Below are 26,475 nucleotides of genomic sequence, written 5' to 3'. Positions count from 1 at the left end.
TTACTTATATTCCCTCTCTCTCTCTCCTCCTTCATAAATCATTTCCAACTTTATTTATTTATTTATTTTAAAAAAAAACATATATTTAAAAGTTTATGGTAAAAAAAACATATATTTAAAAGCTTGGAAATAATCTAATAGATGTGTTTTTTTATGGTAAAAAAATTTAACTTTTCTTTTTTATTACGGTGACCGGTGTTAATGGTACTTTTAAAATTTTATGGTATTTTTTTTAATATGTAATTAACGATAAGAATATTTTAAAATTTTTTTAAGTAGTTGGAAGGGTATTGATAATTATTTTTAAAATTGAGTATTTTTTAAAAATTATTAAAAGTTTAAAGGTATTTTTGAAACAAAATAGTGACTATTTTCATCCAAAATTAATAATAAAGTTAAAGTATTATTCAAATTTTGTTTGGAGGGGTATTTTTATTAATTTAGCCTTAAATTTTCGCTTATATTTTAATAATCATTTAATTTTAGAAAATTACGATATTTGGCTTTGGAATTGAACGTATTTATTTATTAATTTAAATACATATTTTTCAAAATAAATTATTTTTATAATTTTTCAGAAATATCTATGGACATCGACATTTTATCAATATTTTCATTAACATGTCCATAAATTAGAGACTTAGCAGACGACTTTGTATTTAATTTTATAAACTTGATGTGCACGAAAAAAGAAATAAATGAGATTTAGCCTATCCAATCTAATACCTAATAAAGAACAATTCATTTAATAAACAATATTATGATATGAATCTCACCGTACAAATTGCAAAAATTAGTAATTTCAAACCTAACTTAATAAATAAAAAAAATTCTATTATTAACTTACATAAATGCGTGATGTTGACCCCACATTATTTGACTTAAAAATTAAGTTTAAATTGCATTTTGGTCCTTAAATTGTTAAAGTTATTATATTTTGGTCCTAACTTTTGAAATATCTATTTTAGACCCTAATATTCTTTTAAATAACAGTTCAAGCCATTTGTAGTTAATTATGGAATGGGAACATTCCTTTATAAAAGAAAAAAAAAAAAAAAAATAGAACCAAAGGTTCAGAGTCAGACGCAAGGGAATGTTTTCAATTACTTGTATTCTCACAATTTGACCAATTTTTTGAAATTCAACCGTTGGTCAACAGTAGTCCAATCAGCCACCTATCAGTGGTTGAATAGATTTAAATATTAAAAAAATAACACGTTCAAATCTCGACCATTCATTTTTAGTCTTAGTTTTTTAAATATTTTTAAATCTAACGGTCTAGATTAGAGATGTCCACAAGACAGACTGGAACGAGAAAACTTTCCCATCTCCATCCATACAAGTTCCACATTTATTTTTGTGGAAATCGAATTTTCCGAGTAATTTTTCTAATTCATTATTAAAAAAATATAATTATTTTAAAATTTTAATTTTCAATATAATTTTTCTTAAAAGTATATATATATATATAAAGACTAAATTGTCTCAAAAGAGTGAAATGCCAGCTATACTGGAAGTCAGATATTAAGTTATTACTGTTAGATCAACACGACTCTCCACAATGGTATGATATTGTCAACTTTGAGTATAATCTCTCGTAGCTTTGCTTTGTGCTTTACCAAAAGACCTCGTACCAATGACACGAGGCAGTGTGCCAATACAGACGCTGGGCCTCAAAGGGAGTAGATTTGGAGGCGGTCCTACATCGATTGGAGGAAGGAAAGAATGCTAGTGAGGACGTTGGGCCCTGAAAGGGGGTGGATTGTGATGTCCCACATTGGTTGGGGAGAAGAACAAAACATCATTTATGAAGGTGTGGAAACCTTCCCGTAACAGACAGCGTTTTAAAGCCTTGAGGGGAAGCCTGAAAAGAGGATAATATATGCTAGCGGTGAATCTCGGCCATGAGTATTTTTTTATTATAAACCCATGACCATTCCAGTAGCAGATGTCGGACTTTCATCATCCACCGTTACAAATTTGGAAAAAAATTATTTTAACACAAAAAAACATAAAAGAAATCGGAGATTTCTTACCCAAAAAAAAAAAAAAAAAAAAAGCAAAGGAAATTACAGAAAAAAAGAGAGAATCAATGCATTGAAGAAGCAAATGCTACAGTACAGTTGAAGGTTAAGGACTCTAGAAATCATAAAGCTAAAAAAAAGGCTATTCCAATATATTAGAATTTCAAGCATAAACAGATCCATAAGAAAGAGCCATTAGTAACACAGCAGCTTGTTCTTCCTCACCCAACTGTCTCCTTTGCATTAAATCTTTTCTACCAAACGCTGTTGATCTCCATTTTAGGTTATCTCCGCCCAATTTTGCCTGATTTCCACCGCCATTGCTGTTTCTGTTACTGCTTCCCTTGCTTTTTCTCTCCACTTCGCTTCCTCTGTTTAAACCTAGAAGCGATCTTCTCTTTTTCCTGCTTCTGATCCCACACGCATTGCAAAGAGACTGAAAAAAAGAGGAAAAATGAAGCTCTGATCGTAGTAATCGAGTAACAGAAATGAAGAACTAAACAGAAGATTCAAACATATAGAGAGATGGAGATGAACAAATCACCTTAGGGCCGGCTGGACCTCCACGCCAGAGAGGAGTCTTCGTCGTACCGCAATCGGCGCAGGTCTTCTTATTCTGCTCACTTTCCGCTGGCGAAGACATCCTCGGAGAGTTTTCAGCGTCCTTGAACTCTGATCCCTATTTTCCAGTACAGTACAGTAGAATCAGTACTCTTTAATTTCAAGATCAGAAATAAAATCAAGTCAAGAACAGGCTCGAGAATCGCGATCACTCACTTCCTCAATCGGATCCATCATTTTCAGTAGAAATCTCAGAGATCTGAGATGAAACGAGAAAATAAGCACGGAAACTCGAAGTGGAAAGTGGATATTGACGATTGAAAGCGGTGGAGACGAATTGGAGTCATAAAATCGAATTCGAACGAAGTAAATGATAGCTTGAACAGAAGATCAGACGAACAAAGGCACTCGAGAATCAATACTGGAACAGAAAATGTGATGAACAGAAACTACTACAACAGTGAAAAAGGAGATAATCGAAATCTGGAAGACGAAAAAGATGAAACCGACATGCAGGGAGAGAGAGAAAGAACAGAGTGAGAACAATCAGTGACACGAAGAAAGAGAGAAGAAGAAGAAGAAGAAGATCAAGATCAGGAAGAAGATGATGATGAAGAATCGAACCGACAGAAGCTCGCGGTTTAGCAGCCGCTTTAGGTTAGAAAAAAACCGACTTAATATACAACCGGATAACGAAACCCTAGCCATGGATAAATTTGAAAATGACGAAAATACCCCCAGACAACTTTCAACGTACCCGCCAAAATAATGCTGGAAAAGGAATCCCCCCAAAATTTGATTATTAAATATTAAAATGTAAAACGCGCGATATTTCAATTTCAAATTCTTTTATTATTATTATTACTATTATTATTTAAATAAAAACGCTTCTCGCATGTTTCTCTATATTCACCTTTCCTTCCTTCAGCCTTCAATTATGTTTTATTTATCAATAAAACGTTTACACCTATTAATATATTCTTTTTAAAATTATTATAAAAGTAATGAAAAGGAATTCAACTTAGTTCAATTGAGATAAAACATATATCATTGATCAACCCGAGAAATTCTTCGAGGAATCAGTTTGGTTTTATCTATGTTCATTCCCGTTGAAGAAAGTAAGGTTCTAAAAATATCGATCTTTGTTTTACTGGTTGAATTTATCTTTGGTTGATCAATGCGTGACATTCCAAAATCCTCGTTACCAATAGAATCATTGATCATGTCCATAGGTTTGAGGTTCGAATCTATCATCCTTAATCTCCGGGCCGAGTCTAAAAAATGTTCACCTTTTGATTTACCAGAAGCAAAAGAAGAATTAGTAGCGGGTTATCAAACTGAGTATTCGGGTATCAAATTAGTACCAGAATCTCTTTGGAATGACAATTAGTATCTTTATTAGATTAGCTCAAACTTATTTGTTCTCAAGATATCTCCTCTCTTTAATCGTACTTCTTGAATCTAATACATAAAGAGACTCCTTCGTGTACGAGTAGTGAAGAACTATAGAGAGCTGTTCACTTAACTTTTTTTTGAGGTTGAGCTCGTCGCCGTACGCTAATGTTGTCTTCTTTGGGCTTCCCCTCAAGATTTTTTTTTTTTTGCTAGGAAGAGATTTTCACATCCTTAAATAAAAATAAAATTAAAAAAAAAAGATTTATTTCCTCTGATCAATGTTGGATCTCACAATCCACCCCATTCGAGACCCAGCATCCTCGTTGACACTTGTTTTCCTCTCCTATCGATTTGGGATTTTACAATCCACCCCTCCTTCGGGGGGCCAGTGTTCTTGCTAGACACACCATCCAATATCTGACTTTGATATCATTTGTAAATTCACCGCTAACCGATATGGTTCTCATTAGACTTTTACTTTTGAGCTCCCTGAAGTAGGCCCAATGTACTATGAATAATAAGACACAGGAAGAAACATCCGTATCTGGGATACTAAAGTAGGCCCACAATATTTAAAAAGGGCCGATGGCCCAAAGTATCCCAATAAAAAGTGGACCAACCGCAGATCTAAAGTTACGTGGGCCCATGAATTTTGTAATAAAAAAACTCAACAAAGGGCCTAATTTGGGCCATATCTGGTTGCTAAAACATAGGCCAAGAGTCCAGTGGGACACTATTTGAGAGTGAAAAGGACTGAACAAAAGACACTAGGAGCATCTGGAGACAATTACAGAAACCTAATTCTTTTAAAACATACAACATTAAATAAAAATGAAGACCTAAAACCGTACCGAAATGGCGTTACTAAATAATCATTTTTTTCACAACAATTTGAACATAGCTCATCAACTAAGACAACAGATAAATACTTGAACGAGCTCATCACGTGCATCAGATAAAAGTACAAAAGCGCCAATTTCTTTCCTTACGATAACGAAGTATATAATAAAAATACTATATTCACTCGAAAAGTCTGAAACAAATCCCAACTCCTAAGCAACTGGCAGTAAAAACAACAATGGTGAATGACCAAAATATGGTAAAGAACAAAAAATGACAGACTCTGATGCAAAAATGAGAAGAAAAAAGGAACAAAAAGAACACCCTGCTTACCAGACCCATCCCAACTAAGTACAAATAAAATGCTTATGATGCAACCCATAATGCCCAGTTTTGCAAATTATTATTACATGGTACAATGCAGATATATTTTGTGATCACGTGCTACGACATCTTGCCAAAACGACCTACCTTTTCCCAATATGATTGTTTTGGCCGACGTCGAACCGAACTCCGCCTCTTTAAGCATCTCCTTGAACACAATGTAAACTGGACGAGACCAGACCAAACTAAAAACTCGATATTAAGATGCCAAGATTGGACCCGAATTGAATCCAATCGACCTCGACATATAAGCTTGTGAGCCGACACATGTACTACCCTCCCTTTGTATCATCAAAAGCGCTGCAATTCAAGTAAATAATGAAGCAATTACATTGACACATATAGCTCTTTATCATCTCAACCTTAAGAAATTGATGTAGTTAAAGTAAAGATGATGGCCAGCATACCTATCATATCCTTCAAGCCTTCAACTAAAGTTGAACCCACCAGAAGGAACTGGAAGTTCGTTACCACCGAAGCGGAAACCAGGCTGATCCCCACCATCAGTTGTGGGCAACGCCTCGTCCTCTTCCTCTAACCAATACGTCTCGAGTATTTTAACAGCCTTCTCATAGATTTCATGGTTGTCATGACTCTGGAGATTTTCAATCTTTTCTAAACCCTCAGCATCATCGATCATCTGTGCGTATATATTAACGTCTCCATTGGTACCCAGATTCTTTTCGGCTTCTCCAACCTTCAAAATGTTCTCTAGCCCCTCTAAACAGACCGTAACAATCCTTGGATCTGGGCATACAAGAAGATCACACAATGGTTTGATGCACCCTTGACTGACAAGGTACCTGTACAGAAAGAAAGGTGGTCAATAAAATAAGAAAATTCCGAGATGGGGGCGAACGAAGTTTCTGACACGACTTACTTAATTTGCTCATGAGAGCCACCAGATGTTGCATTTGAGATTGCCCATGCAGCCTCTTTCTTTATATCAAACTCTGCATTTTGAAGCAAATTGACTAGTGGAGGTATTAAACCAGCTTCAATGACAGCCTGCATGATGAAGGACACATATCTTAGGTTTAATCTCGCAAGTCTGCCGAGGAATCAGTAATTAACAGGCAGAGATTACAGTAATTGACATAATCGCCGTTCAAAACTATAGACTAAGTCAAATACACAAATCCTAAGTTCAATTAGCATGGTTGACGTTGCTAAACATAAAAAAAAGCCCAATCTTACCTGGATTTGTTCCTTGTTTCCAGCAGTGATGTTCGATATCGTCCAGCAAGCTTCTTTCTTGATACTCTTCTTATGATTGTGAGTCAATAAGCTCAGAAGGCATGGAAGCGCACCATCATTAATTATACACTGATAAGATAAACAATCAGACAAATGATCAAATCATATACAAATGTATCAACATAAACAAGGCAATAACAGTATACAAACTCCAGTTATACAGTCATAATTACAGTTTGTTTCTCTTTTTGCTGTATTTACGAAGAAAACTTAGAGATGAGATTTAAAACATACCCAAAATACTAGAGAGCTATTCTAGATCTATAGCATTCTTGAAATTACCCACATTGTGGATCTAATGTATATGAAAGTGAGTTAAAATAGCTACGATTGGTATGGGAATCTGCATTCATACCTGAGTTTGAATGTCATCTCCGGTCACAATATTGCCTACTGTGCGAAGGGCAGGAATGAGGACTGATGGTGAAGGATGTCTGAAGTAACAATTACAGATTCCAAAATAAGAAAAATGAAAAGGGAGCAATGTCATACAGATAAAACTTGTACGTGCAAGATATATGCTTACAATAGGAGTTGTACAAGTCGTCCGCACACCCCTGCCTCGATCACGGTTTGGATTTTATCATTAGTACCATCAGATAGATAAGAGAGTGCCCAGCAGGCATCCGTAAGAACTTCTTCATCATTTGAGTGAACTAGGCGCTCAAGAGCTGGAAGAGCTGGCTTTACCTGTCCAAGACAAATTCAAAGGTTATACATAAGCAAAGGAAGAACAATGGAAACTTTTAAATCTCAAACTTCACTGTAATTACAAAAGGTAACCTGATCGAATGGAGGTTGTGGCTTGCCCCTGCAGAAGTTTGAAAGTGTCCAAGTTGCATTTCTCAACATAGAAAGCTTAGCATGTTCATTCAACTGTGAAAGAAGTGGAACTAAAGCTCCATGGCGGAGGACAAGATCACGACAAGTAGGTGAATCTCCAGCAACATTGCCCAAGGCCCAAACAGCCTACAAATTCAGAAACCATGTCCTTCAAGTTTCGTATTCCATCCAGAAACAACAGGACACACAAAAAAGAACTTACAGTTTGACCAAGTTCTAAGATATACCTGCTCTCGGACATCATCACTAGGAGAAGCGAGTAGCTTAACAAAAATTGGCACTGCACCATGATCAATAACCACCTTTGTGTGTTCTGAGGTCCCAGATGCTATGTTTGTGAGCGCCCAAGCAGCCTCGAACTTCAAGTGACATTCATCCAAGTCATTACAAAAAGAACAGTTGATATGAATTCAAGCCCACTTAGAAAGAATGTAATTAAAACCTGAAGTTGAGGGAAATCCTCCCTCACAAGAAATTCTACAAAACGCGGAACAACTCCAGATTGAATCACTTCCTCAATGGGAGGGCTTCGTTCTGCAATCGTCAGTACAGTAATCAAAACGATATAAACTTTCATATCAAAAGAAGACAAACAAGAAAACAAACATATTACACAGTGTAATGCACAAAAAGTACCGATCGAAAGTAATTTCCGAAACTGAGTTGTTGCTTCCAGCTGAAGATTGCTATTATCAGACCAGACCCCCGCAACCATAGACGGAAGGCTCTCTAACTGCAACCAAAGACCAAATAACCCCTAAATCATAAAACCCCTAATATCCACATCCATAACTCCTTAAGGAAAAGTTCAAAGGTTCGAAAGATCAGATGCCAAAGCCTCAAGAATCACACATAGATCCGAGATCATTTACAACCAACACAATCGACAGAGTAACGTGTACAAGCAGACAGAAATGGAAATTGAAACAATCGAATGCGACAATACCTTCTTCTCGACAGTGGATGTAAGGACAGGAGAAGGAAATTGCTGTGCTTGAAGGCCTTCCCTACGCTTCTTCTGAAGGCTCTCTTCGCGTTTACTCTTCCTGATCTCCACCATATTATCTTCTCGCCGGCGTCGGCCCTCTTCGGCATCGACAGAAACCTTATACCGGTTCCGTCGAACCTCGGTTCTAGCAGTCGGCCTCAACGACATGGCTTCTTCGACGATTAACTTCGGATTGCTTCGAGTGCTCGATTCCAAAACCCTAATAGAAATGGCAATTTACAGAAAGAAATTCAAAAACTGATCGGAATCGCCGGAATCAAGAAAAACCCTAGCAACGACAATAATTGAAATCCTAGAACCGAACCTTGTTTTGTATTCGAAATACAGACTAAAAGGAGTGGTTAAGAGCTCGGACAAATTTATATAGATCAATGGTTTGAGAAAAAAAAAATATATATATATATCAAATCAATAAAATTATTTTTTAAAATTGCCATTGATCCTGTTAATATATTTCTTCCATTATTATTATTATTATTTTAATTTTGTATTCGTTTAATATAAGATTATATTCTAAAATTTTAATTCTGTATATTTAAAAATTATTTAATAATTTGAAGATTTTCGATTTTGTATCTAATAAGCTCTCACATTTTCTATTGTAAGTCTAATAAGTCATAGGATGAACTGCAGTTAGAATCCCGATGCTCGTCTTTCTCCTCTCGAGCACTTTAGGACTACATTAAGCCGCTTCATCCTTTTTTGGGCTGCAATATTTCAAATTTCACAACTAATTTAACGAAGCTCGAGATGGGTCTCCCCTTACGTAACCAACCTATTCGATAGTTTTTAAAGTTCACAAATTTATTAGACTCAAAGAGGCACAATATTGAAGGGCGTGTTGAGGATTTCACATCGAAAGATAAAATTATCTCACAATATTCGATCTTTTTTCATTGCAAATTGATTTAAAAATAATTATAAAAAATCATTTATCTAAATAAAAAACATTGACAAAAAAAATCAATATTTTAAAATTAATATATATTTTATTGATGAGTTTATCATAACAAATATAGTCTATTTATATATAATAAATAGATATTAGATATGATGATAAGAGAATATACAAAACAATATAATTAATTTAGGTTTCAATATTTTAGTTTACTATAATTGCATTTAGTTGTTATTTTCCTTATTTTTCATTTAATATTTAAATTGATGAGATAATAAATATTATAAACCACTTAAAATTTTGGAATGTAAGTCATTGTTTTGTATATAGTAAATAATAAATAACATAACAAAGTTATAATACTATTTTGGATTTGAAGCATCTTCTTGTTCGCCTAAAGAAACTTATACTAATTCCATTCTATTATTTTCTCGTGTTTGCTAACTATTGGTTAAAGTAGGAAACTACATTGTTAGGTGCTCTGTTTTATTTTCTCATTGAGGTCGAACCAAAACCTATGCTCGAGAGATAGTTGTCCATATACTGATAAGGGATGTATGGATTCTCAAGAAGAGAGGAGCCGAGATGGTCCCCCGGACCGCCCGAATCCCACGAGTGAATAGAAAGTTGAATCTACATTGGATCTCACCTAAATCGACCCATTTATCCTCCTGAGAGAAGTTTGGTTTCAAATCTCGATTCAAACAGAAGTACGCTATGCTAATGTGCCTTGGATGATCCACACCTTAGGGTCAGGCTGTGATGAGTACGTTAAACTATCCATGTGGCTGACTAAGTATTGGTTAAAGTAGGAAACCATCAGGAATTGTAAGGGGTCGTGTTGATCTTTATCGTGATCTTTACCATCAAATCACACACATTACAGGGAATAATCTGGGCAGAAGTCAAAACAATTCATCACACATTTGTGGGAAAACTAGATGAGAATCTAAGAGAAGCTGCAAGAACAAGAAAAACAAGAACACAAACGTAAACAAACAAGAAGAATATTTACATTGAAGATGATTTTTCATGAGGTTTCAATTAGAGATATGAGAAATCTCCTAAAAGGTCCCAATGCAATGGAGCTGAGCCGAGCTTAGCATCGACGATCGAGCGATCTGCCCGTTATAACCAAATAGTTTCACACACATCGTGATTCGAGCTTCGAATGCCAACGATACTTGGCGAAAGATTTGCATCTTTTTGTGTGAGCATTCTGAGGAAGATTGCTAAAGATTGAAATTTGACATTTCAAAGTTTCAACTAGATAAGCTAAGCTAAGCATACTATTCACAATGAACTTGTTGACAAGAATGATGAACTACCTCTCTCTGTCGTCTAATGTGGGAGTACCTTGATCTTGAGAGTTACAACAAAGTGATGGGGAACAAAACCAAGAAGCTTTCTAAACACAAATATTCTCCGTTTGGTATCCGCTAAAGTCGACCGATCCGTTGTCTTCTTGTTGCTGGGAAACAGAAAACATTGATCGAGTTAACGATGATATATGGTAAGAATTCCAGTTTTTATAACAATCAAACGAAATATTCATATCAAGAAGAAAAGATAAGAGAAGACAAAACTAACTTCTTGTTTGAGAAAGACACCAAGAAGTTCATCCTGGCCAAAGTCCTCAGATAACAGGTCAGTTTGATAGCTTGCATCAGGGATGATCTGGTTCTTGACCTCCCCGGGATCGAAAAACGAGTTATGGGCGACACTTTGAGGAATCCCGGATTGAGTTGAATCCAAAAACGAAAAGTTTGTCTTCCCATTGACTGATGAGTTATGATTCTCTCCATTTGTTTGGCTTGAAGGAAAACCATGATGAATCAAAGATGAGGGTGAGATATCAAAGCTATGGTGAATGAAGTTTCCATGGTGTGGAGTACCAAAGGCCAAAGTGCTTACATTTTGAGAATCCCAGTCATGGGCTTTCTGCATATGCAAGTCACTAAAAACACCATAACTCGACATTACTCCGCTCGATACTTTTAGATTTGAGTTCATTTCTTCTTGAAACACTTCTGTGGTTTGGCTCATTGGATAGTTCACCATAACCGACGTGGGCGAAACTAGGTTGTATCGAGGCACGTGGCTATTATCAGCAGTCCCGTTTCCCGTTGTAACGCTACCTGATATGATCGGGTTCCTTAATGTCGATGGAATTCCAGGTAGGTGGTGGGCAACAGTAGAGTTATTTAGAGTCTGTCCTACAGTTTGCTGCTGAGACAAATGCATTAGCTGAGTGCCACCATGTTCGCTCTTGATATTGAGTGGCATGTTCATGTTCATGTTCATGTTCCTCTGAGTCTGCACAGAAGGGTGCTGCATATTGGCAAGCTGCTTTGGCTCCATTTTTGTTGGAATCCCATGAAACAAGCTTACAGGTTTAGTGTTGTTCAGGTGTTGTGTTTGGTCCTCACCAAACCTCAGCTTTGGATTTTCAAAGCTGAATATGTTGTTCTGATCAACAAGGGCCATCGGCAAGGTAGATTTCACGGTAGGTCGACGAAGTCCGGTGGCTTGGAGGGCAGCGAGACTTTGCGGCGAGAGTTGACCGGTGACCAAAAGGGTCTGAAGATCAATGCCATTGTATGATGAAGCCATTGACCCAAAAGGAGGATGATCTTGAGGGTTCATAAAAGAATTGTTCAGATTACTTGGATGTGGCGATACTCCACTAAGCCTTCTAAGATATAAGCGATATTTCTACAGAACCATCAAATAAATACAACAATTCAGATACCAATTTCTGTTAGACACAACAAAGAGCCCTTCAAAAAAATTTATACCTGAAGGTGACTCGCAACGTTTTCTCGAGAAAGCCCCGGAACGTTCATCAACTCCAGTATCTTTTTAGGGACAGCCTCTGTATTTTCAAAACAAGATTGAAAACATAGCCAACAAATGATTATTGATTCATCAAACTTTCAAACAAACACAAAATAAGATGAAAAGGAATGCTTTAAGAAAATGGGAACATAGCAGCAATGGATGTGTTCTTACGTTAAATTACAAGCTTAATTCTAGAAACGCTCATATCATAAGTACCTGAACTTTAGAAAATATCTAATAGGTCCTTAAACTTTTGATCTTTTGTGTCTAATACATCTTTGGCACGTTCAATATTTTTATAAAACCAACAAATTTGTTAAATATTGTGTCCAATAGGTCTGTGAATCTTCAAAATTGTCTAATAGATCAAGGATGTTAGAAATAAAATTGAAAGTTCAAGGGCTAATGTGAGATTCCACATTGGTTGAGGAGAAGAACGGAGCATTTTTTATAAGGGTATGGAAACCTTTCCCTAGCAGATGCGTTTTAAAAACCTTGAGAGAAAACTCGAAAGAAAAAACTCAAAAAGGACCATATTTGCTAGGCTTGGGCTGTAACAAATGGTATTAGAGCCAGATACTAGACGATGTGCTAGCGAGGAGGTTGAACCTCAAAGGGGGTGGATTGAGGGGTCCCACATCAATTGGAGAAAGGAATGAGTGCCAGAGGACGATAGGCTCTGAAGGGGGGTGGATTGTTAGATCCCACATCGATTGGGGAGGAGAATGAAGCATTCTTTATAAGGGTGTGGAAACCTCTCCCTAACAGAGGTATTTTAAAAACCTTGAGGGAAAATCCGAAAAAAAAAACCCAAAGAGAACAATATCAGCTAGCGGTGGGCTTGGGCCGTTACAACTAATGAGATACAAAAATAGAGAGTTCAGCAACCTACTAGACACTTTTCAAAGTATGGAGACCCGTAGATAGAATCAAAAGTTTAAAGACTTTTCGGAAACTTTTTACAGTTCATAGATCTATCCGACACAAATTTAAAAAAGATAGTAATATGTTTGACAAAAAGAATAGGAAGGAATAGAAAAGAAAACATACTGTCAATGCCTAGCTGATCAACTGCTATGACAAATTGTTGATGGAGCTCAACTGACCATACCACCCTCGGCTTCTTTAACGTCGATGTATCGTCCCTCTCCTCGAGCTCTTCTTCAGCATCCCTCTTCCTCTTCGAGCTGTTCCAACTTCCATCATACGCCGAAGATGAATAATTTGCACCTTCAGATACATTTTGATCCCGATCTCCATCGTCCATGCTTCCAGATTGCTCTAAATCCTTCCATTCGCTCTTTCTCTTCCGAACCACATGTTGCCATATGTTCCTGAGCGCTTCGATTCGAACCGGTTTGATCAGGTAGTCGCAAGCACCATGAATCACTCCCTTCATCACAACATTCTTTCCATCATCTGCTGACATCACTGTACAATCACATGTCTCCAATATTAGTCTGCAAAATTATATAAACCATATAATTATATAAGTTAGCATTCAAAGATTCAGTAAAAACATCTAAACCATGTTACTCACTGATAACAGGCAAATCCATCTCCAGACCAACTTGCTCTAGAAGTTTGAATCCATCCATGTCAGGCATATGCACATCGCTTAACACAATATCAAATCCATTTTTGTTCTCACGAAGCATGGATAATGCAATCTCGGCCCGATTGCATTTCGTCACTGTAATCAAACCCCATAAACACCATATTAACTATCGATGATTTGTTGTACAATCACATACTTTTAATCCTTCAAAATTGATTTCGATGGTATGAAAATTGAGTTTCGAAGTGTAAAATTGTATCCGCTCAAACCCACCACTAGTAGATATTGTCTTTTTTGGGCTTTCCGCGTATTTTAGGGAGAGGTTTCCACACCCTTGTAAGGAATGCTTCGTTCCCCTCTCCAACCGATATGGGATCTCCCAAACCCACCGCTAGTAGATATTGTCCTTTTTGGGCTTTCCGCGTTATGTTAGGGAGAGGTTTCCACACTCTTGTAAAGAATGTTTCGTTCCCCTCTCCGACCGATATGGGGATCTCCAAACCCACCACTAGTAGATATTGTTCTCTTGGGCTTTCCGCGTATGTTAGGGAGAGGTTTCCACACTCTTATAAGGAATGCTTCGTTCCCCTCTCTGACCGATATGGGATCTCCCAAACCCACCACTAGTAGATATTGTCCTCTTGGGCTTTCCGCGTATGTTAGGGAGAGGTTTCCACACTCTTATAAGGAATGCTTCGTTCCCCTCTCTGACCGATATGGGATCTCCCAAACCCACCGCTAGTAGATATTGTCCTCTTGGGCTTTCAGCGTATGTTAGAGAGAGGTTTCCACACCCTTATAAAGAATGCTTCGTTCCACTTTCCGACCTACATGGGATCTCACAAAAATCGAATAATAAATTGATTTTGACTGATTAAAGGCATCATTTGGAGCAATTTTAAAGGACCTGAACCACAAAAGGATCCTAAATTTACGAGTACTGAAATGATAGCTCCAGAAGCAAGCAAGATAAATAGCAGAATTTAATGTAATCTCTGTTCTCCATCAAATAGGAAAACAAGCTGAGGGTGTAATGATCTAAAACAAGCAGAAATTCGAGGTCAGAAGCAACCCTAAACTTAAAATTTCCTTAAAAACGATCTAAAATTCATTAGGAATTGATAACAAACTCTCTGCAAACAGCAAACATGCCATATAAACTCCTAAAAATGGAAGAACAAAACAGAAAAATTAAAAGAAAAAGCAGAGAATCCAAGAAAGAGAGAAGAAAAAGGAAGTGTGGAATTGATAACAAACCGGCATAGCAGCAATTCTGCAGCATCTTTTCCAAGATCCTGAGACAGGTAGGATCATCATCCACAACCAGGACGCGAAGGCCCGCCGGGAACTGATCACAACCCATATCGGCAGCCTTTCTAGCAGAAATTGAAGTCGAAGTAGGCATCATACCCTTCGTGTGGCTCGGATCCATTCCCCAAAGGCTCAAATATCCCCACAAGCAAAAGAGAGCTAAGAAAAAACCCAAAAAACAACTACAGCTTCAGAAGATTGATTCCCAAATTCACAAAACCCATCTGTTTCACTGCTTGAAGATCAAACTCTGAGATGGATTTGAGTTCATTAGGGTTCTTGATTGTTTCTAAGGCTAGCAAGAACTGTACTCATAAAAATGGATCCAGAAGAGCGAAGAAGCAACTGACCCATGAACCCAATTGTTTTTGTTCTCCATCTGTATATGGTCTTTCTCTCGCCTCACCTAGCTTTGTCCTCCAATAGTTGAACTGTTTGCTGCTTTTCTACCACTGCAGTCCACTTTATCCGCTATAAACAGAAAGCAATACCTACAAATGCCTTGCTTTTAATAGCCAAATCCATTGGCTAAAGCTTCCTCTCCACAGGACTTTAACTCGAGATAACAAGAAATAATGAAGAAAAAAAGAACAGACTTGAGCTTTTGACACTAACCAAAATTTCAATCAGGATGTCTGACACATACAATGATGAAGAAATTAACATTCTTTCAAATTCCATTCATGATCCAATTTGAGGTTAGTTTATAATGGTGCAATTGACTTGCTAAATCGACACCCAATTGCACCATTATGAGGAGAATCTTAACCTTACATTCTCAACATTGTTCTTAAAACAAAAAAAAAAAATTAAAGCTCAACCCCAAAATTTCAAGTGGGTGACCCAGAATTCAAATAGATTTCACAATACAACTTTCCCTTTTCGCATTTGGGTCGTTCTTTTTATAACTATTTTTTCTATTTGTCAGTTATCATATTGCATTAATAAACAAAATTTCATAAAACTCAAATATCAATCATTCACAAATCACAATACATCACTAACGTAAATTAAAAACGTCAAATGTTTTTAATTTTCATAATAGTTTTAAAAGTAAGATTGAGTTGTAACTCTATTTTTAGGTTGGTCGAGCTGACTCTGCCCATGAATTGACCAAAATTTTCCATTTTTTAAAAAATCAACCCAACTCAAACATAAAAGAAAAAGAATCTAACAAGTTGATCGAGTTCCCGATCATATGAACACTATAGACATTAAATATCTAACATATTGATTTAAACGATATTGAAAATGAAATAAATCTAAAGATATATTTAACTTTTAAAAAGCTAATAGACACAATAAAAAATTAAAAAATATTAAACAGAACAGTGAAATTTCAATGCGAATACTAAGAAAAGTAAAAATGAAATGATAAAAATAAATTCCACGTGCTCCAAAGGGAATACCCGTGAAGAGAAGACCAAAGTAGAAGTAATATTATAATATAAAACAACAAAACAAATAAATAAATAATTTAATTATTTTGCAGTGGTTTCAGGCCAAAGCTACCCGTCAAGTTGCTCTCCGCTGTCCCTGACAAGCTTTAGATTATTATATGCTTACCAATACATCCACCTGTGCTTCCCTCAGCGGCCATCTGTCCTTTCGGCTTTGTGGAAGATAACATATGTTTGGTTCCCATGCTTTGTTTTTCTTTTTTTTTTTTTTGTTTTTCTTTTCTTCTTTATCCAACTTGTGATGCTCCAATAAAGTCAAAACATTGTCTAAATAAAAGTACGAACATATGATGACTAAAAAAGTTTAAAAGAAATGAAAGTTATCGTCTATACTACATATAACTATATCAACAAGATGCACCGTCTTTATTAGTGATTCGATCATAGAAACTCCGTGGTTTATTGAAAAAACTTGTATTAGCCGATGTGGGACTTTCATCCAATACCTCCCCTCGAACAAAGTACAAGATGTACTGTTCTTATTAGTGACTCAATCATAAGAACTCAGTGATTTATTGGAAAATTTTGTTTTAGCCGATGTGGGACTTTCATCCAATACCTTCTCTTGAACAAAGTACAAGATGCACCGTCCTTATTAGTGACTCGATCATAAGAACTCCGTGGTTTATTGAAAAAACTTGTATTAGCTGACGTGGGACTTTCATCCAATACCTCCCCTCAAACAAAGTACAAGATGCACCGTCCTTATTAGTGACTCGATCATAAGAACTCCGTGGTTTATCGAAAAAACTTGTATTAGCTGATGTGGGACTCATCCAATACCTCCCCTCGAACAAAGTATGTCTCCCCTTAATCGAGGCTCAACTCCTTTTCTTTTGGAATCTTAGTCATTTTTTACTATGCCTTCAAGGCTCACAATACTTTTGTTCGACATTTGAGGATTCTATTGATATGGCAAAGTTTTAGGGCATGACTCTGATACTATGTTAGATGAACACGACTCTCTATAATGGTATGATATTGTCCACGTTGAGTATATGCTCTCATGACTTTGCTTTGGACTTTTCCAAAAGGCCCCATTCCAACGGAGATAGTATTCATTGATTATAAACTCATAATCATTCCTTAAATTAACCGACGTAGGACTTTCATCCAACAATAGAGAACACTAGGGTCATCATACGTCAAATCTGGATTCCGAATCTTTCCTTCTATTCTAAAACCTTTATTCACAATAAAAATAAAGTATGCAAAATCATTATAATACCTATCCTAGTTACCTATGAAGTAAATCAGAGTATAAGGACGAGGCTTTAAAGTTAAAAGTAATCTAAATTTAGCCATAAAAAGTTGGATTGTTTTAATCTTTTTAATATAGACGATTAAAATTCCAATTAAATAACAATAAATAAATAAAAGAGAAATCAAATTCTTGTAGTAAAGTCATTCCATAAGTTCGCATCATTAATTTCTAGAAAAATGAAGATATAGTGAAAAAGGGTTAAGAAATTTTAAAAATTCTCTTAAGTTAGTAGACATAAAATTAAATTTGTATTTTGAATAAATGAGAAGACAAAATAAATAAATGTAAATAGATATTGTTATTAGTAGAAATTAATTTTTTATTTTTAAAATTAGTTCAATTATATAAAATAATAATAAAATCTCGATGCTATATCCTCTTTGAGTAGACAGGTAGTTTGACTAAAAAAGTAAAAAGTTTGCAAAATTAGAGCTTACCCCGTATTGCACAAAAATGTAGTCACTAATAAGAAAAGTTGTTCAGAAATGACACGAAAAATAATGTTTTATTTTTTCTTAAAGCAATCAACTTAAAATTTTACTTTAAATGGTCAAATATTAAAAAATTGATTTATTCTCGAATCATGAATTTGAGTTTATCAATTTCAAAAAATACAATAGTTATTTAATTTAATAGATAATCCAAAATTTATTCTTAAAAAAGTAGAGTTTTTAAAATAGAAACCAAAAAAAAAAAAAAAAACTATTTACAAAAAAAAATGTGAATATTTTACACAGAATCTACTTTTAACAAAATTGAATAAATACTATTTTAAAGCTTTTTTTTTTCTTTTTCTTAAATTTCATTAAATAAAAAAAATATCTCCAATTCAAAATAGTTACAGTAAATCAAAATTTACAAATTATTTAAATGCAATTTTAAATTAAAATATCACAAACAAACAAAAATCAAAATCAAAGATTTAAACATGTTTATAATCTTTATTTAGCAAATAAAGTCAAAGATGCTGATAATCTTCTCATATTCTAAGGTATCTAAGAATGCTCTTACATTTTATTTAATACACTTCAACCATTTTAATTTTGTAACTTTTAGGAAAGAATAATAAATAAATACGTTAGATCTTTTTAAGAGATTCAATAATAAAAAAATCAAATGTATTTTATGTTTTTTAATATGTAACAAATTCTAAAACTATATCAAAATTTAAAGAAGTATTCAAAATTTATTTGTAGATAAATAAATAGAATATGAATCAAATGTATTTATAAACTTAAAAAAAGTAAAACATTTACATAATAAATATTGAAATATTAGTTTTGATAAAAAAAAAAAGAATAATAATAATTTATGATAGAAGTTAATATGGTAGTTGTCATAAGTAAAAATTTAAAATTCTATAAATTTAAAAATGTAAAGAATATAATATTTAAAAAATACATTATTTATGAAATATATCTTAAATATTATATCTTAATATTCTCTCATTTATGATTTAGTTTATAGTATATTTTATTTTATTCACAATATTTAATTAATTTATATTTTCCTTAGTGGTAGATATTAGTTATTGGCTTGTATCCTATTTGAAGGATATGAATATCAATCAAAATACACCTGGTGTATTTTAATTTTATTTCTATTTCTTGTTCTTAACCAAATTACACCAAATTAAAAATTTCAATACTAAATTATAGTTTTAGGAAGGTTAAAGTACCAAAACTATTTTTAAGATGAAAATGTATGAGGAATATGAGAAGTGAACTGGAAATACCTGACACGTGGCAACAAAGTATTGGAGGGAAGAAACGGCCAGCTAGACAACTACAATAATGCCAATCAGCTCACGTCACTGTCGTAACCACCACGGAAGCATTTATTACAACAATTAAATATTGTAAAAAAAATTAAAAAAATAAAAAATAAAAAATTGCGGAGTCGTTAAAACTCCACATTCCGCAAGGGAATTGAAATGTCACTACTGAAAGCTGATACAGAACAGCAATAACAAGCTAGCATGTCGAAAGCAAGCAGCAAACAATTCAAATGAAAATTTTATTTTAGTTTTCTAGTTTTTGTATTTTAAGTTGATGGAGGAGATGTCCATTTTACACGGACCCCACTCCACGCACTTTCGATTACAGAAGGGATCCCGTTTGGATAAAATGAAAATTTTTGTGAAGATGAGAAATGAAAAAAGTGGCAGAGACGTGAATGGAAAAAGCTCACGACCCTGCCTGTGGACATCTCTATCCATAATTTTTTTGAACTACTTTAAAAAATTGGTTATTTTACAACTTATTTGCAAAATTTTAAGAAATTATAAATATAGGTTTGTGTTTGTTTAGCCATTCAAATTAAGTTGGATCATAAATTTTTAATTTTAATAAATATACTTTGACATAAAATTAAATGCTTAAGATTATATTAAATATAAAATTTAAGTTTATATCTAATAAATCAATTCAATTAGTAAAATTTTGAATTTATCGCGAATCTATTAGACAAAAAATTTTAAATTTAAAATCTATAGCACACAAAATTAAAAATTTTGAAATCAAATATATAAATCTCAAATTTTAGAGTAAACTTATAATTTAATCCAAATTTTAAAAATAAAAAAAAAAATTGATATACGATGAAAATGTTAATATAAATTTACCATAAAATTTAAGAAATTTAGTAAATAAAATGATATACTAAAGTAATAATGGAACAAAATATGATAACAATAAAGATGGAGGGGCATAAATAGTATTTTTGAAAAATATAGGGGTTAAAGTGAAAATTTGAAAATATAAAAACTAAAATAAATAGGATAACAATAAAGATGGAGGGACATAAATAGTATTTTTTGAAAAATATAGGGGCTAAAATGAAATTTTGAAAAATATAGAAACAAAAATAAACATAAGTAAAAGTGGAAAGACTAAAATAATATTCAAACATTATTTTAATGGATGATCTAAGTAGATACCATCATACCATAACCATAGGCCGCCGGCTAAGCACGATTCAACTAGGCTACCTTTTCTAATCACTTCAATTGAGTTTCAAAAAAGAGAACACGTTTTAAATAGGTCACCAACTAAGTACTACCGGTTGGAGTATACTAAAAAATTAGATAAAAGTACCTGATGGGTAACGAACCAGATCCACCGCTAGCAGATATTGTCCTCCTTCGGCTTTCCCTTTCGGGCTTTCCTTCAAGGCTTTAAAAACGCGTCTGCTATGGGAAAGTTTCAACACCCTTATAAAGGGTGCTTTGTTCTCCTCCCCAACCAATGTAGGACATCACAATCCACCCCCCTTCGGGGTCGAGCATTCTCGCTGGCACTCATTCCTTTCTCCAATCGATGTGGGACCGGCACCAAATCCACCCCCCTTTGGGGCCTAGCGTCCTTCCTGGCACACCGCCTCGTGTCTATCCCCCTTCGGAGAACAGCAAGAAGGCTGGCACATCGTCCGATGTCTAGCTCTAATACCATTTGTAACGACCCATATCCACCGCTAGCAGATATTGTCCTATTTGGGCTTTCCCTTTCGGACTTCCCTTCAAGGCTTTAAAACACGTCTCCTAGGGGAAAGCTTTCACACTCTTATAAAGGGTGCTTTGTTCTCCTCTCCCAACCAAGATAGGGCATCACATGATGATAGCCCACCCACGTGAGACCAAGCAACTCTCTAAGCCAATCACTCGAGCAAGGTGTGCCAGCTTGACCAAACACCTGAAGTTCATATTAATCATCCATTAACTATCCATCAATCAAATATTACAATTGGCTAAGCTAATAATCCATAACTGATACTAAGAAAGAAATGCTCAATGGGTATGTCATTGATCTTTCCGTCAATCACATTTAGAAGTAGCTTATGTAAAGAAAATAGTGGCACATCGCCGCACTCTGTGCTAACTTAATATGTCAACTGATAAAGATATGACCAACATTAAAATACCGCACCTTAAGTCATCCTAACAAGTTACACCAATCAAGGTAGTAAGTAATTGAAGCAAGTATTATAATTTGGTGTCACTTTAATTGGTCACCTTGAATAGCGATAATCATCACTTTTCTTCTCTTTAAATATAGGGATGATCAAAGATATATACTCTAACAACTCAAACTCATCGCTAATAGATATTCTCTTTAATTGGTCACCTATTATGTACCACGGTCAACCCCACGATTTTATAACACGTCTAGTAGGGAGAGGTTCCACACCCTTATAAGAAATGTTTTGTTACTCCCTCCAACTGATGTTAGATCTCACAATTCACCCTCTTGGGGGCCAGCATTCTCACTGGCACACCACCCGGTGTCTAGCTCTGATATTATTTGTAACAGTCCAAGCCCACCCTTAGCAGATATTGTTTATTTTAGCACATTACGTATCGCCGTCAGCCTCACGGTTCTAAAACGCATCTACTAAAGAGAGATTTCCATACCCTTATAAGAAATGTTTTATTCCCCTCTCCAATGTGGGATCTCATACACATAACACTCGAAGGCAACAAATCTTACTCAAAACATTAATCTAGTTGAAGGACTAGAGAGTGATTAATATAGATTACGTATGTCAAGCACCGGCTCTTTTTTCTTTCTTTTATTTTTTCCTTTTTTAATAGGGATTCTTGAACCAAGTCACTAGCTGCCATTCCATCTAATCCTTTCTCTTAATATAATTGATTGCACAAACATAATTGTAACTCCTCAATCTCTACTATGTGACGAACTACAATAGATGGAGCCTATTTTTACTGTTGGATTAACTCATGGCAGTATAAACGAGCTTATTCATCCTACAGACTTCAATTTCCAAGCGCGGCATAAACCAACTCCCCTGAAATTTGTGACTGAGAGGAAAAGGTCAAACTCAATACTAAGTTAGAGAACGCATTCTCAAGTCTACTCTATTTGACCTCATCTCTTCATATGTATCCTCTTATGAACTAAATTTGGCGCATGTAGATTGTGCGGAGGGGAAAAAATCAATGATCCTACTTCCATGAATAAGAGATGCCTCATGGCTCACGTCATTCTCCTCTCTCAAGAGAATTCCTCTTATGGTGCATAGAAGGGAACTTGAACGTGGGACCTACAACTTTGAGGTGATGGAGGATAGATATTGATTATAGCCTAACTCTCCCAAAAGTTACAGGGGCAAGTTCAATATATTCCCGTTCACCACGTGGGATCGAGTACAAGAATATACTTTTGATCTTTTCCATTTAGGATTATATGCTTGAAGACATCCTGTATGAACCCGATTGGGCACGCTCAATAAGCAGGAAGAAAAGCTTCCAAATTCCTCAAAACCTACCCGTTGATCCTTGCTGATCCCAAAAATATTGATTATGCAATTTATCAGAAACCAGTCGCCTAATTAGTGATACCATAATTCGGAAAGAATGCTAGAACGAAATTTTGATCTGAACGAACAAAGATCATGCAGCACCTAACAATTAGGGAAAATGAAACTCCCTGCTGATATTCTATCCCCAATTAAGTGGGGGAAAAGATCCAAACATATCATGATACAACTCGAAACCCTTCCTCAAACCCAGATCTAATCTGAGCATTAGGCTAAATCAATTATTTTCTGGTGTATGTAAACGATTATGAATTAGGACAGGAAACATTGCCCACCAATTGGTGAACAAATGTTTGGTGCTATAAGGTAGCAGAGTTTTACAAAAAAAAAACCAAATCAACATATTTATTCCGCTTACAATTGCAATTAGAATATGACAAATTTAAACGTAAAGATAAGAATCAAACCTCCAGTAGCTGAAGAGCATGGCATTATGGTGAAGGTATATCGTCCATATCTACAGCGATCATCTCAGTAAATAATAAACATCGACCAACCTAGCCTCATGCAAGACATATCAGGCAAAAGCAGTCGATTGAGACGAAAGAAATGTAGAATCCATAACTTCTTTAAACACCGGCTAATCAATTATTCAACATTAGAAAAAATAAATCCACAAAACTAATATCTAATCGATAAATTTTTCTTAGAATAATATGATGTCAGATAACACTAACACGAAAGTGCAATCGAATTTCAAGGGAAAAAAATGCAAAAAGTATCAGACGGAATCATTCGCATCCAAAATCGAACTTCATAACACAAATAGCAAAAATCACAATTGATTTCAACGAGCGATGAAAATTTGAAATGAAATCAGACAGACAAGAAAACAAAGATGCATTGGTGATCAGAAATGAAGCACGAAAAGGTAATACAACAGAAAGTATGAACGAGAAACAGATTGGAGAGAATCATAAATGAGAAACGGATCGCAGTTCTTACGGCGGGAAGATTGGCGCCAAACAGCATGAATGAATATCTTCGACGAGAGAAAATTCGGGAAACTGAGGGAATGTTCTGTGCGATTTGTAGACTCTAGACTCGGTCCCATATGATCCGGCCCATCTCCTTAGAAACCTTAGACAAAAGCGCTAAATAAAATCAAATTTTACGGCGACCTTTTCAGTAAAAAAAAAAAAAAAAAAAAAATCAAAATATTTACTGGCTATTGTGTGGCACTAACTCTCAGCGTCGAGTGAGTCAACTAACTCGAAAGTCGTGTCGCCTACTGTCGGACAACGTATGTTCAAACCTCTAACCCCGTTTAAGAATAAGGTTTTTAGAAAATGGGGCAGAGAGATCTTTGAAAGAGAGTTTGAAAGCAAAACCGAAAGAAAGGTTGAAAACAATGTTGTAGGCTATAAGCGGGAGACAACATAACAGCTTAAATAGCATATAACTCTGGGTATAAAGAATTGGTGATTAGTTGCATCCTCCTCTAGTACATTTTGAGGCATTTTTGGTCACCAGGCCTACCGAAGGCTTTGGGGAAGTCGGAATGGGAGAGCACTCATCTTGGGGTGGTCTTACTACTTAGATGCTTTCAGCAGTTATCCACTCCGCAGTTGGCTATCCAGCGTTTACTGTGGGCATGATAACTGGTACACCAGAGGTGTGTCATTCCCGATCCTCTCGTATTAGGGAAATGTCCTCTCAATGCTCTAACGCCCAAACTGGATATAGATCGAACTGTCTCACAACATTCTAAACCCAGCTCACGTACCACTTTAATGGGTGAATAGCCCAACTCTTGGAACATACTACAACCCCAGGTGGCGAAGAGCCGAGACATGTAACGAGCGTGTGACTATAGACAACACGTTTTGGACAACCATGACTGTGACACTCGGCCTTTTTAATACTCAACAACTAAATAGAAACTTGATTTGTACACTTGCTATAAGCGTTTTTTGCACACGTCATGCCCGGGAAATAATATATACAAGTAGTATGAAATTCATATTTTTTTATAGCCAACAATACTCTGCCACGTGTCCTAGATGACCAAACGCACTACAATGACTTAGTTTACTTTTAGTATACCAAAGTTGTTTTTATTTATTACTTAATTATGAACGAAAGCTAACTTTTAAGTGGTGACTTTTGATGGCGACAATTAGACTTATACAAGAAAGTTGACTTTATTTATTTTCCAAGCCATAATTGTCACTGCTCGTGGCCCCTATGTTCCTTGTTGAAAACGTCGTTATAATTTTGTACCTTCTTTTAGCTAATAGCTTATATTGTCGGAGGAAGACCATTGTTATTATATATCAGGACAAGACAACTATTATCAAATTATATACTGCGAGATCCTACATCGATTGGAGAGATGAACGAGTGCAGCACGGACGCTGGACCACGAAAGGGGTAGATCGAGAGATCCCACGTCGGTTGGAGAGAGAAATGAAGCATTCTTTATAAGGGTGGGGAAACCTCTCCCAGACAGACACGTTTTAAAAATCTTGAGGAGAAATCAGGGTAAACAAAAAAATGATAATATATTGAATTTGAATTGTTATATATACATTTTATTGGGCACAACCCGACTCCCCTCTTGGTCTACTCATATATGAAATCAGTGTTATCGACCCCCTCCACCGACATGAACATAGCTCGACCGTCATAAATTCGAAGACCATTGTTATTATATAGACCGATGATGTTAACGACATTGACTGGAATCCCCCTACCTAGAATTAGCTGTTCAAATGTCGGCAGAGTAAGGTAAGACTCCTTATTCATTCTCGCATATTCTCGCATATTCTCTCCTTCTTTCCCTGGGTAATTAGGTGAAAGGTTCTATTCTTGAACTCGGTAAAGCTGCTAAGTGTCTTCATTTCCTCTGCCTGACCGGTAAAGAAAGACTAAACTCCAGATTCATGAGCCAGATTTCACTCTTAGGTGATTCGGCCGGCCTGGTCTTCCTTGTCTCACTACTTCTCGTTTCTTCGTCCCTCTCTCTTCGGTCGAGTTTCTTCGTCCCTCGATGGGACAAGATAACTATTATCAAATCATATACTGTGAGATCCTACATCATTGGAGAGAGGAATGAGTGCAACATGGTCGCTGGACCTCGAAGGGGGTAGATTGAGAGATCCCACATCGGTTAGAGAGGGAAACAAAGCATTCTTTATAAGGGTGTGGAAATCTCTCCTTAACCGACACATTTTGAAAACCTTGAGGGGAAATCAGGGAAAACAAAAAAAAATGACAATATCTAACAGTGAGTTTGAGTTGTTATATATACATTTTATCGAGCATGGAGTTGGGTTGGGTTAGGTTAAAATCCGACTCCCCTTTTGGTCCACTCATATATGAAATCAGTGTTATCGACCCCCTCCACCGACATGAACATAGCTCGGTCGTCATAAATTCGAAGACCATTGTTATTATATATCGGGACAAGATAACTATTATCAAATCACATACTGTGAGATCCTACATCGATTGGAGAGATGAACGAGTGTAGCACAGACGCTGGACCTCGAAG

The 26,475-nt window shown here is 35.6% G+C and overlaps 3 protein-coding genes and 1 long non-coding RNA gene across 8 annotated transcripts; all 4 read right to left on the bottom strand.

Moving 5' to 3' along the window:
- Positions 1–2,069: 2,069 nt before the first annotated feature.
- On the bottom strand, positions 2,070–3,262 carry LOC111807251 (GATA transcription factor 15). The gene is made up of 3 exons (XM_023692895.2): positions 2,802–3,262; positions 2,569–2,703; positions 2,070–2,460 (listed from the first exon to the last, which is right to left on the bottom strand). Exons 1-3 carry the CDS (start codon positions 2,820–2,822, stop codon positions 2,188–2,190), a joined length of 429 nt encoding a protein of 142 aa, XP_023548663.1. The 5' UTR covers positions 2,823–3,262; the 3' UTR covers positions 2,070–2,187.
- Positions 3,263–4,979: 1,717 nt separating this feature from the next.
- LOC111807223 (importin subunit alpha-1) lies at positions 4,980–8,699 on the bottom strand. The gene is made up of 12 exons (XM_023692842.2): positions 8,618–8,699; positions 8,251–8,512; positions 7,941–8,037; positions 7,747–7,838; positions 7,532–7,663; positions 7,245–7,430; positions 6,988–7,151; positions 6,817–6,895; positions 6,402–6,530; positions 6,085–6,212; positions 5,612–6,007; positions 4,980–5,504 (listed from the first exon to the last, which is right to left on the bottom strand). The coding sequence occupies exons 2-11, from the start codon at positions 8,458–8,460 to the stop codon at positions 5,632–5,634; spliced, it is 1,593 nt and encodes a 530-aa protein (XP_023548610.1). The 5' UTR covers positions 8,461–8,512; positions 8,618–8,699; the 3' UTR covers positions 4,980–5,504; positions 5,612–5,631.
- A 977-nt stretch (positions 8,700–9,676) lies between these two features.
- On the bottom strand, positions 9,677–15,687 carry LOC111807150 (two-component response regulator ARR1). Of its 5 annotated transcripts, none has more exons than XR_002816917.2 (8): positions 15,272–15,412; positions 14,868–15,080; positions 13,593–13,745; positions 13,103–13,483; positions 12,010–12,086; positions 10,802–11,926; positions 10,540–10,682; positions 9,677–10,170 (listed from the first exon to the last, which is right to left on the bottom strand). XR_002816917.2 is itself a non-coding variant. In XM_023692734.2 (7 exons), the coding sequence occupies exons 1-7, from the start codon at positions 15,273–15,275 to the stop codon at positions 10,620–10,622; spliced, it is 2,016 nt and encodes a 671-aa protein (XP_023548502.2). In that variant the 5' UTR covers positions 15,276–15,687; the 3' UTR covers positions 10,203–10,619. The 5 variants fall into 5 exon arrangements, 2 of the variants coding, with proteins under 2 accessions (XP_023548502.2, XP_023548503.2); XR_015423151.1 differs by having other exon boundaries at positions 9,677–10,105; XR_002816916.2 differs by lacking the exon at positions 9,677–10,170 and adding an exon at positions 10,203–10,430.
- Positions 15,688–19,277: 3,590 nt separating this feature from the next.
- LOC111807715 (uncharacterized) lies at positions 19,278–24,043 on the bottom strand. Its single transcript, XR_002816980.2, has 4 exons — positions 23,925–24,043; positions 23,387–23,476; positions 20,741–21,334; positions 19,278–19,458 (listed from the first exon to the last, which is right to left on the bottom strand). It is a non-coding gene; the product is annotated as an uncharacterized LOC111807715 (long non-coding RNA).
- Between the last annotated feature and the right edge of the window lie 2,432 nt (positions 24,044–26,475).

The sequence above is a fragment of the Cucurbita pepo genome, chromosome 12 (assembly GCF_057944985.1).
Source record: "Cucurbita pepo subsp. pepo isolate OVF chromosome 12, ASM5794498v1, whole genome shotgun sequence".
Taxonomy (NCBI): domain Eukaryota; kingdom Viridiplantae; phylum Streptophyta; class Magnoliopsida; order Cucurbitales; family Cucurbitaceae; genus Cucurbita; species Cucurbita pepo.
Note: the sequence above shows the minus strand (reverse complement) of the source record. Positions and strands in the feature narration are given on the sequence as shown.

Coding starts and splice junctions, on each gene's coding strand:
- LOC111807150 (XM_023692734.2), bottom strand. Junction 13,746..14,867: donor GCAGAATTGCTGCTATGCCG/GTTTGTTATCAA, acceptor GTTTGATTACAG/TGACGAAATGCAATCGGGCC. Junction 10,683..10,801: donor GTGTCTTTCTCAAACAAGAA/GTTAGTTTTGTC, acceptor TCTGTTTCCCAG/CAACAAGAAGACAACGGATC.
- LOC111807223 (XM_023692842.2), bottom strand. CDS start 8,460: ATGTCGTTGAGGCCGACTGCTAGAACCGAGGTTCGACGGAACCGGTAT. Junction 7,664..7,746: donor AGGATTTCCCTCAACTTCAG/GTTTTAATTACA, acceptor TGTCACTTGAAG/TTCGAGGCTGCTTGGGCGCT. Junction 7,431..7,531: donor GTGATGATGTCCGAGAGCAG/GTATATCTTAGA, acceptor CTGAATTTGTAG/GCTGTTTGGGCCTTGGGCAA.
- LOC111807251 (XM_023692895.2), bottom strand. CDS start 2,822: ATGATGGATCCGATTGAGGAA. Junction 2,704..2,801: donor TGATGGATCCGATTGAGGAA/GTGAGTGATCGC, acceptor ACTGGAAAATAG/GGATCAGAGTTCAAGGACGC. Junction 2,461..2,568: donor GAGGTCCAGCCGGCCCTAAG/GTGATTTGTTCA, acceptor TCTTTTTTTCAG/TCTCTTTGCAATGCGTGTGG.